At 42.4% G+C, this 12,100-nt stretch overlaps 1 protein-coding gene across 1 annotated transcript in view; it reads right to left on the bottom strand.

The window, feature by feature from the left end:
- LOC147748167 (galactosylceramide sulfotransferase-like) overlaps positions 1-10,958 on the bottom strand; it is a 31,429-nt gene extending 20,471 nt beyond the window's left edge. Inside the window, exon 1 of the mRNA XM_086936391.1 lies at positions 10,836-10,958. Within this exon, the coding sequence (XP_086792517.1) occupies positions 10,836-10,939 (104 nt within the window). The 5' untranslated portion in view covers positions 10,940-10,958. The remainder of the gene's footprint in view (positions 1-10,835) is intronic.
- Positions 10,959-12,100: the final 1,142 nt, after the last annotated feature.

Below are 12,100 nucleotides of genomic sequence, written 5' to 3' on the forward strand. Positions count from 1 at the left end.
TACACAAATGACAAAGATATAACTAATTTCCAGATATGAAATTACCACAAATCTTGTTAGTGGAAGTAAAATGAAGTTGTTAACTCCAGCTTCTAACTGGAGGAAAATACCTCAAAAAATAACACTAGAAAACTGTAGGTTAGTGGGAGCAAACTTAGCTGCATAGTAACTCATTTGGGGTAAAATCCAACAGTAGTGGTAACCATGGAAGGATCTCCAGATTTTTGGAGATAAACTGCCGATGGAGGAAATGTAATTACCTCCAATATTTTTGGAGTAATGGGCAGGTTAAAGACACTTTTCTAAGGAATGAAATAGCATGCAAATACCGATTCTGGAGGAAATACTTCAGCCTCTAAAAATGGATTTTACTCCACATTAACACACACATCAAAATCAGCACCTCAGAGTTGAACCAGCCCCCAAACCCCTTGGGACGGGGTTCTGCTTGCACACCCTTCTCACATATATTTTCTGTGATACGACCTAAAACTTTCTGTACAATATTATTGTACCGCACAATGACATCATCAACATAGGTAGGGAGATATCAATCTTCTCCGCTAGTTGAAAGGTGGCAAACTGTTGGAGATGAATTCGATTCAAGCGTGTTGAGAGCCTACACGGATAAGACATTGTTAGAGGCAAAACCCTCTCTGGGGACACTGGCTCACACAGGTCAAGGACTGCTGCAATTGCCCAGTGATCACTACCTTCATATTTAACCACCTCGAAATTCTTAAAAAGGTTGAATTGCCAAAGAGACTTAAATATGTAATCAATACGGCCTAAGCACTGGCCCTGCCGGAAAGTTGCTGCTTCTGGGGAATCATTTTTATATTGTCAGTTTATATAAATCAGACCATGATTCACCAGCCATTGACTCCTCCTTTTTAATGATCCCAGGAGGAAACTGTGCTGGGGGAATATCATAAGAATCCAAAACTTACTCCAGCTGCAGGTCCGCTGTACGGGGAAGAGACGAGCATTAACATCCCCGGACATTATTATCAGTGCTTTCGGATATTTTGCTACCAGACGCTGGAATGGGTATTCAAATAATTCCAGCCAGCATTTCATTTGCCAATGGTCTTCTTTATGAATATCGACATTTATGAGTAGAAAGTATCTGAGAACATTGTTGCTCAAGCCCAATTCAACCACTGAAAGCTGCAGACCACTTGATATGTTTATAACTTCCAATGATCTCTTGATCACCGTTGTAGATATTAGCGTTAGAACACCAGCAGATGATCTCCCCTTACCCCGGGTCTGGCCTTTACTATTCAGTACCATGAAGCCTTCTACTGATTGGTCCTCTCTCAACCAGGGCTCCTGAAGAAATACCAGATTGAAGGGTTTCAAACTTTCTTCCAGTACACCACTGTTCATCAAGCGTTCGAACCCATGGATATTCCAACTCCGGATTCTCAGTGTTGTTTAAGAACACACCACTCTGTAGATGGATGTCTGGATTGTGCATGTGAGGGGAATAGTTAACCCATAAAAGTCACAAGCCTTTTTATTTAGCAAACAATATGCTTATACCTTAGGCTACACAGCATATCTGCTAAAATGGGGCTGACAGTGCGCAGATCCGTGCATCCCTGAGGCCAGTGAGGAGCAGGGCCCCCAGCATTGTCTCAGCTTCCGATAGGGCTGTGCTTCTTTTCCTATCAAGAAGCTGGGAAAGGGCTTGAGGTGGGTCTTCCTCTAGAGCCTGACTCTGCTGCTCTGTCTGGCTCCTTGTTAGAAATCATGGCATGCTAGTTCCAATATCCGGCGCCGGATTCCTGCTCTTTTGCTACCTTTGATCTCCTGAGTTGCCAGCAAAGGGAGAAAGGTAATGAAGTTTAATGTGTTTTAGAGTTTCAATCAGCGTGAGAATCAATGAGTGAGAAGGAGTATGAATAAGGGAAAGCGAGGGAGTGAGTTAAGCAGTGTGAATGAATGAATCAGTGCAGTGGTCTTTTCAGTTCTCTTCCAACAAGATCCCACCTTCTCAGCTTTTTTAAATACCTTGAAATGAAACAAATACTGTAGTAACTGACAAAGTGGACTTTTAACCCCCTATTCTTTAACTTCGAAGTTCTCTGGTTCCTTTCCCAATTATAATGTGAGATTCATGCATTTTTTTCTTGTAGACGAACCCTTCAGATGAGAAGGTGGCATGGGCCAACCGTTTGTCTAGGTGGTTTAGACTCTTATCAGTTCCAAGCTCGTTGCTTCTTGTATAGCACTTCAAGTATAATGTTTAACTTACACCTGCTAAAATAGTAAAGAGGATTAACAGATGCACTATATTTATCATTCCTCCGATTCAGAGTAACTAGAACAGACCATATGCACGTTTGATACCTGTTCATTGTTAAGAGGATCTGGGGAGTGAATGTTTTTTATACTGTCATGCTAAATTAATAAGGCATTTTTGTTTGATCCCCTATGGACCTTTCTCGGGCTAAACTATGTTTTTTGTGAGAAATTGCTATGTTTTTCCCTGTTAGTTGCCTTGATTATCACTCTGCATTGGAACTGGGATTTGCAATTTTGATTACGAAAGCAGGTAAAATTTAATATTTCAAATATTCCCACTAGTATACTATTGTATGGCATATACTATAAACGCTAAATAGGTTTTGGTGAAAGATTTAAAAAAATTGAACATTGTAATGAAATTATCCTGTGAAGAGTGTGCTCTTGTATTCCGTTATTTATGCTGGTGATACATACAGTATGAATTTGTAAAGCGCACAGATACTCCAAGGGGTGTCCCCACACCACAGCCTAACAGTACTAACAGGCACCACTTAAACCAAAGCAAATTGCCAAGTTGTAAGATTTTTGGGGAAAGATGACACAAAGCTCCTCACATGGAGCTCTGTCGTAAGCAAGTTCCATGTGGATAGATAAGAGAAAGAGCAACCCCGTCCCTTTTTTAAACATGCCTACTCTTAGGAACCACTACTAGAAAAGACCATGAGGAGCAATAGCTTTTTGCATTGGTAATGTAGCTGCCTAGTTATCGGATACCTAGGGTCTGAGGCAAAGAAGACCCCAAGGGCCAGAAGTAAAGTCTTGTAAAGAATTCTCTTCTTTACTGGCAGCCATGGCAGCAATCGCAAGTGAGGAGTCATGGGTGTCTGGAGAGGAAGATTGACATTGACACCTGCGGCAGCGGCATTTTGAACACCTGAAGTCTGCTAATCGGATAATCTGGGAGATTAAGGTGCAAAACGTTAGCATAATCTAACCTAGAGATAAATAAGTGCACATATCACCGACAGGAGAAAGGATTTTTTTTAAAGGCCAGGAGCAATCTAAATCATTTACCTATCATTTCCGAAACCTGTGGTTGGAAGGAAAACAGGTTATCGAACTTGACCTCTAAATTCTTTGCAACGGTCGAAGGTGGACTGGAGGAGGGCTCTATGAGGCCAATAATTTGGCCACTAATTAGATTGGTAAATCCCAAACAATAAGATTTCATTGTTATCCATTTTGCACATTAGATGACTAGCACAGAGTCATTCAAGGTGCCTGAAGGCAGCTTTTAAAAGGTCCACATTAAACAGTAGCCCTCTTCTCAAAAGTGAGGAGTAGCTCATTGTAATTGGTGTACGACATTATCTTAAAATCAAACGAGTCAGCCAGAGGCATCAAAAGGACCAGATAGACGTTAAACCGAGGTGGGCTGAAACAAAAGCCCTGAAGCAACCTTACGAAAGGGGCATAAACCCACAGGAGAAGAGTCCCAACCACACAGATTTTACTCTTATCCAAGAACGATTTAATCCAGTCTAGGGCTAAGCCCCCAGCCCCTAGATCAGCAAGGCACTTAAATAGGATTGCATGAGACACGGATCGAACGCTGCCTGAAGATCAAGTAAAATTATCACTGCTCTCCATCCTTGATCCAATGACAATTTGGTGTTTTCAGAGACTTCAAGCAGCGCCGTCTCCTTTCTATATATAGGTCAAAATCCAGATTACTGGGGTACAGTTGCTTGTTGGTCTCCAGATCCGACAGCTGCCTATTTATTAGCGTCTCAAGCAATATCGATACTGCTGGGAAAAGCCAAATAGGTCTAAAATTCGACAGATTATAAGGGTTCACAGAGGGTTTTTAAGAAGCGAGAACAATTTATCCTGTTTCTAGACTGAAGGTACTGTGACTGTCGAAATGTTCAAGAGCCTATTCAAAATGTGGTTAACTTCCTTGATAGCGCCGGATTGGCCAGAGAACCAGATTTAGTTTCTAAAATAGCAGATTCAGATTCCTACAAAAAGATGGAATTAAACTGGAGGAGCGAACAATGCCTCGGGCAGTCCCAATGTCCCTTGGCAATCAACTGTCGTCTAAAACAAGGGTCTGAGCCAAATTATGCTGGATTTGAGTGATTTTCTCTTTAAAAAACACTAATTTATCATACAGCTCCTGAGAACGTCAAATACCACTGCTGCTTGATGGGTTGCTAAAAACCGCTTGACGATTTTAAAGCTTTCATGTGGCCCATTGGTGGCTAATGCCGTTTTTTCTTCAAAAAAGATTCTTCCGCTGACCTAAACGCAGCATGGTGTTTTCACAAGGCCGCCTTATAAACCTCGTTGTCTCCAACTTATAATATCCCGCAACAGTCTCTACCTTTTACAGGCACTCTTTTCCTATGCGAGAAGCAAAGTAAACCAGGGATTCGAAGGCCTATGTATACAGGCCTTCTGAATCAGTAGTGGAACTAAGGGATTGGCAGCTGGAATAAGCCAGCTGTGAACTTCTGTGTCAGAATTAGGCCTACCTGATAGGTGAGTGACCGAGATAAATATAAAGTTCGGAAGATCAGCTGGCTTGATTTTTATTTCTGGTGTAATAAGCATAGGAGGAAGCTGTGCAAACCATATGATGTTTATTGCCACCCTGCCAGTGAAATGTAATTGGTGAATGATCCGGCCATGACCATGGGCAGAGCTCAGAAACAGACAGGGCAATTAGAAAAAATAAGATCAAGAGATGGCCAACTTGATGCATCGGGTGGAGGCTACTTGGAAGAGATAACGATAAGTCATTTTGTCCAACAAAGCCAGAGTCCCATTATCAGAGACACAGTCATCCTGCATATTAAAATCCCCTCAGACAATGAAATGTGCATACTGGGAAGAAAGAAGGGCTATCGCCTCATAGAGACCTAATAAGATCATCAGTGTGGCCCAGAGGATGATAATTCAATGCACAGAGCAATTCCATAAATAAAAGGTAACAATTCATTTTAAGGATGCACAACTGCACTTGATCCGATTAATTTGAAAGTTTGACTGTTTGCCCTTTGCTTTTTTAAAGTGAAAACACACAAGTAACTCCTACTACATAGTACTAGAAAAAGTAGAAATACATTTCTAGTTTATTTAATATTACATTGCAAGGTTTGTTGGCAGAACGTTGCTGGCATCCAATTCTTCTGAATTGTTGCATAATTAAGAGTTGAGTGGCACGATGGTTTATTTTTTTCCGCTGCTACTTTAAAAAAAAAAATGTTTACAGACTCGGATTTGTGAGGAGGTAAGGATAGTGTGGATGAAAAGTATGTATATTTCCTGAAAAAACTGTTGATGAAACGGAATTGTTCTCCTAATCCTGAAACCTTTAGAATTTGCTAGTCAATGCCCCATGCACTTATTGGGTATCTCCAGTGCTTAATTTGTGCCGGTGCTCAACACTGGCACTTTATTGTCAGGGCCGGGGCTATCATTTATTTTCAAGACCAGAAGTGGTAAATTTAATTTTTCAGAAATAGATGCACACAGTGAGACCGCTTTACTTCTCCCACTCGTCAGTGCTGCGCAGCCTCTCACTCTCACCCATTCGTCAACCTCTGCCCTCCTGGCTGGCTGGCGATTCAATTTCAACTTTTAACCTTTTACAAAAAAAAAAGCAAACGGGCTCTCCAAGAGCCCTCTTTATTTCTGCAGTTAACATGGCTTGCCCTTCCCCCAGCAAGTTAGACACACCTAGTTCCAATGGACAGCGCAGCACTGGGGAGGGATATTTGCACGTATCTAAGGTGTTATTGCAGACCCTGTAGCTGCTCACAGTCCAACACAAAGGATTGTGCTGCAAGCAGCCCCAACTCGCAGCATACAAGTCGCCCCAAACAATCATCTGGGTTGCTGTTGTGAGGCATCACTGTGATCCCTTCCTGAGGGCAGTCTGGCTTGAAAGAGACAATGGAATCACCACCCACGTGGCACGTTGCATGCATATTCATGCTTGCCTTGTGCTGAGCTGCAGATTATGGTAGATCCTGGTCTGTGTATATGTGAATAGTGTGGACTGTTGACAAATATTTTGCAATGTCTCCCATTATTATGTTCTCTAATAGATCAACCCTCAGCCTCCCCGCTGCACACTTTCGAAAGTTTCAAAACCGTCACAGGAAGCAGAAGTCATTTTCCAGTAGCCAGTATAACTACAACAGGGCTTACGGACCTGATACTGGACAAAGTAGCTTTTCGACAACAGCAGTTCCAGCTTCCTTTTTCACCAGCACTCAACGATTACTTTGCAATGCCTCGCGTTCTTCTAGATGTCATGTGGTTATCGCAGTGCACATTTTCAACTTCCATTCCTTTACGTTCCCTAAAAGCCCTTGTCCTCCTTTCCTCTTGACTCTGTTTTCCAAGTAGCCTTTAAGCAGTCACTTCTGCAGGAAACTGTTTGGTGCTACTCTAATGCATACAGATGTCTGACACCTGGATACCGAACGCCTGCAAAGGACAAGCAATAGAAACCAGTGGGTGGTCTTCAGGGAGCACCCATCCCCTTAACAACCTACATCCGTGGTGTAGGAACCGTTCATACAAGATGTTTGACTCCTCACAGGGACTGAACATCTTGTATGGCCCCCTGGATTCTTTTTTCCAGACATGGGCTATGGTAGCATATTTCTATGGCTGCCACACCATCATGAATGCAACATTGGATATGCGCCACCTACAAGAGTGGGTGTGCGTCAATAATACAGGAGGGGCATGATCATGATGGTTACTTCTATAATATAAATGTGCGCACCACACAAGACAACAAACAGTAGTGATGGAATCGCCCCATTTAATTTATATATATATATATATATTCTCACTTTCCAACTCAGGAATGTGTCTTTCCTCCCAGGCCATATGTAGATATAGTCTTTGAGGCACAGTGCCCTCATTGAGTAGAGGATCTGAGGTCACAGTGATGAGACAAGTCTTCCAAAGCTTCAGGTAGAGATTAGGAGCCTCATATATTTGAGCAGCCAGCAATGCTGAAGAGCACCCCAAAACTACCCGTGGTGTAGGCAATTTTGATTTTCACTATTGTAAGGACTATCTCTCCCATAGGTTATCGTTGGAGCTGCCTTGTAACATCTTACAAGTATAACTTTCAAGTGGAAAAAGAAAGAGGTTTGGGGTTCCTTGAACTCAGGTTTTAAAAATACATATTTTAGTGAAGTTGGTTTTTGAATTGTGTGTTTGAAAATTCCACTTTTAGAAAGTAGGCATTTTCTTGCTTTACCATTCTGAGTCACTGCCTGCCTGTAGAATCAAGCTGGGTTGTTTTTGTATTCACTCTAGACAGTCAAATTGAGATGAGGTGTGCCCTGCTTAACCCGATGGCCCCTCACCAGGCTGATGGGCCTTTCTTTGCTAGAGTGGTGGGAGGAGTGGTCACTGAAACCAGAATAGGGCTGCGCCTGGCCTCTCACAATGTTGTCTCTGCCCGCCTTCAGTGTGCCTGGAGTTAAGACAAAGCAAAGCAGGATCTTGAGGTGAACAAAGATTTTCCTTTGAAGTATACCTACTTCAAAGGTCAAAAGAGGTATAAGTATTGGACCTATAAGGCCACATTTTTAGAACACTTCTGGACTAAGGACTCTGAGAAGAAGAAGAGCTGTCAGGAGTACTGGCCCCTTTGCAGTGTGTTATTTTGCTGGGTTGGTCTGCAGTTGCTACGTCTGCCTTTGGGCAGTGAAAGAATGGGACTTTGCTTTCTTGTATCCTGCTTTTCCAAGGGCTTGTGTGTGCTTGCCTTCTGTTGGAAGTCTCGGTCATCAAAGACTTCATCTCCACTGCCAACTAACTCATCGCTGTGTTTTCTGACGCTTTCCTCCTTTACAACTGTTTTTCGATTTGGATTTTGGTGCATCAAAATTACTTTGTGCTAAAATCAACGCATCCATAGAGTTCTAAGGACAGAATTGCTTAAACCTCTTAAAAGTGAGTTATGTATGTTGGATTGGATTAGTTATTTTAATTGTCTCCGAGTTAGGCCTAACTGCTCCTGCCAATCTACCAAGGGGGTGAGCAGGGGTTATCTTGGGTGTGTAACTCCCTTACCCTGACTAGAAGGAAGGGTCCCTACGTAAACAGGGTGCAAGCCACTGCCAACTAGAGACAGCGCTTAATTTGAGCTGGTTGTTTGCGGTTCTCAGCACCAGCACTGAATTTGTTTCTGGAGGTCGGCACCGGCACTTAATTGTCAGCACTACACTAATGATATGGTGGCACTGCTTACCTAATTTAGAGAGGAGCAGAACTACGGTTCTTTATGAATACAATATACATAAATTACTAAAACCTGCCTCCCTAGCCATTCCTTTAGCTTTGGGGACCTGGAATAATTTCAACTGTCGCACTTGCAGGTGAGAGAGATGGTTATTAGCTGTTTTGGTACCGCCATTGGCATTGATGTCAGGGACAATGGTGGGTGCAAGATACAGTGGCCTCCCGGCCATGGCCCTGGCACTTATAATTTTACAAATTAAGCACTGGCGTATCTCACATGACATCAAAGATAATAGATATGCCACCACCTACCACTTCACCAACGTCCCTATTGAGCTTAGGTCCAGAGACCTCATAATAGCTGCTCGGACAAAGATATTCAGGTCCCGGTAACCTATTTAATACTGAGCTCCGTTTCTGAATGTCGTTCCACGGACTCGTCTACAAATGTGTTTTTTTTTTTACCTGCTCCAGCACATTGAAGATGACTGCAACTGTATGCCTACCAGATCTGGCGTTGACCCATCTAGTTAATTTTTTAACATTCTTACTTTACAAGCCAGCCAAGGCATCCAAAATGGATTCCACTTTGCTGTGTAATTAATACTGTAAACCAAATTTGAGAATGAACATCAAGAGCCATCTGCTCCCATGTTTGCCAAATCTCCTTTTAATGTTAGTGTCCGGCCATTACTTTATGCTTCCAAACCCTGAGCTGCTGATCTACTCTCCATGCTGAAGCAGTGGTCTAATGCCTGGCAGTGCATAGTCAGTTCGCCTGATTCTAGTGTCTCTCATACATATTTAATACAGCGCTTTCTTCACTTGCAAACAATGCTGTGCCGTTCCACCTTCTTGCATCCTGAAATTGCATGACTTTTCAAAATGTGCCCTCTATAATCCTAAAATCTGGCACGAACAACTGACCTTTATTTCAAACATCGGTTTGTTCCCTCTTTTTCTTCCCTTCCAGCCTCTGCATGCCTCCTATCTCTGAGCACAACCTTCTCTAAGCCATATGCATATTTGTCCTAATGTCTAATAATGCATTTATGCAAATTACTCACAGCTCATTTCAGTGATCACCTCTGTTTAAAAACAAAAAATCTACTCCAGCAACCTCACAATCCCTAATCTGCTCTGCTTTGTTGATCATACCTAACTTCTATTAATTTAGTTTACCACAAAGGAAGTGGAATGAACACTGGACTAACCACTAACCTTGTGTTCCGGAGCAGCATGCTGCCTGGCGTAAACGATTAAGATTAAGGGTATGCTCAGACGTGAGTCCCTTGCTCACTTTGCCACTGGATTCAAGCAAGCCCGGCTGAAGACGGCTGTAATGCCAGAAACCGGTCCTGGGAAGCTTGATTCCGGTCCAGGGAAGACATGGCTTGGCAGTTTGGGCTGGACTGTTTCCATGAGGCACAGGGTCAGACTGATTTGCATATGGCCATGTCTGAACTGGGGTGGCTGAGTGAGCTAAAGAACGGTGATGGATTAAACCCAGATCAGTTGACTGGGGGTGAGTGTTTGTATTGTCAACGCTCCGTCCATCATCCCCTTTTGTTTTTCTTTGTAAACGATTAAGACGCCTCATCAGGGGTAGTAAGCACGGTATAGATGCAATCATAATACAGTACAAATCCTTCCTATTGCGTTTTTGAATAGGACAAAATGTATGACTCCTTTATAGCCCCACCGCCGTGAGAGATCCGCATATCATTTTCCAGGCATAAACAATGTATGCAGATGTACAGAATGTAATATGTTATTTTGTTACAATTAATAAGGGTGGGGCGGGCATTGTGACCTACTTGAGGATTCACCTGTTTGAATCACGGCACACACTTGCACTGAACGGGGTTGAGAAATAGCATGTTACAATTTACACATATGCCTGTATACTGAAGGGTGTGTATGTGTACATGTATCAAATATAGCTACGTAGTAAATAGCTATAATATTAGTAAACGCAATTTGCAGGTACTATGTCCTTCCCATGAACTGATTGCCACAATTTATCGTAATGGCAACTTTTAGATCACTGACTGAGTCCAACCAGCCATTGGGGAGTCCAAAAAAAACAATAAGTGAAATAAAAATACATAAAATGTTATACGTATTATGGTTCTGGTGACATTTACAAAGCCCTTTGCCTGTAGCATCGTGGTGTATTCGGACACAGAAACCTCCTGGTGACGTCACTGGGCCATAACCCACACTTCGCCTCAATGTATTATCCACATGCACATATTTAAATGTTTCCCATCTCTGTCTATGGGGTACCCTGTACTTACCACGTGAGAGGTTTCTGTAGCAGGAGTAAAATCAACAGGAAGATGGCTGCAAGGAGGGCCGGACGATGCTTCCGCATCCCGAAGAAACCCCAAAATAAATGCATTTCTCATCGATCCAGTGACGCGTCCCAGCACGGAGGGTGACAGGAATCTGTGAGGCGTCGTGTAGGGGCAGAGGGCGCAATGCCACCTTTGGTGCTCTTGAAGAGAGGGGTGTGAAGGACTTTGGTTACCGAATGGCGTCTGCAAAGAGTCGCTCCTCGTCGCCACACGTGGTACAAACGCCTGGAGTTATTTAGCTCAAAGTACCTACTTAAGAGATTTCCACTGAAAAAGGCCCCGTTTCACCCTGGTAAGCAGGGAATTAGATAGACTCTGCTGCTTCCAGGCATATGGCCCGTGTCTAAAGACGCGTGGAATACACTACAGACCAATGTGGTGCAGAGTTGAGGTCTCTTTCTCTCCTACTGAAGGAGTTAATTTCTGGAATACTCCAGTATAAGGCTTGGCCTTCTCTCATTAGCATTGGGAAAAAGAATAGGCCTGGCTATGGCAAACTGTTGTGATGGTTAATTGAAAAATAATTATTGCAGGCTTAGACCACAAAAAGGAACTTAATCGCATAAATGAGGCAACCATATCTTGCAATTAAAACGTACAATTAAAAAAATATGCATATGATTTTAATATAAAAAAGGGACTTTTTTCAGCAGACAATTCCATTTAGAACTGGGATAGAAACCCTTAGTTTTTTTTAATGCATTTCACAGAACGATATGATCCTTAATGAGGAAAAATAAAAGTGCTATTAGCTTTCATTTACTGTAACCTGAAGACATATTTTAAATATGGAAGGATGACTACAAAATAATACAGTATGGAAATAAAAAGCATTAGGATAGTAAAGTATTGGTCCCCATCCCTGGCCCTGAAGTGCACTTTTTTGGTGGATTTACGCCTGTTACCAAGCTAAATGCCACCATTCAATGCTTAAGTGAGCCAGTAGATGCCCCATTGCCCCACGCCACATGTTTTGATGGGCAGATGCAAATGTGAATGAAAACTGAACAGACCAATGGCTGAATAGAGCTGATGCAAAACTCCTCCATGTATGTACACTTGGAAGTATTTTTTATTCATGATTTGTATTGTATTAGAGAGTTTAAGTTACCACTAAAGTTGACCTTTGACCTGAATCAAACAGTGACACCAAAATTTGAGTAGGAAGCTCTGAAATATTGGCTCACTAGCCTAGCTGGTACTTT

Source organism: Lissotriton vulgaris, chromosome 1_1 (assembly GCF_964263255.1).
Source record: "Lissotriton vulgaris chromosome 1_1, aLisVul1.2, whole genome shotgun sequence".
NCBI classification, from domain to species: Eukaryota; Metazoa; Chordata; class Amphibia; order Caudata; family Salamandridae; genus Lissotriton; species Lissotriton vulgaris.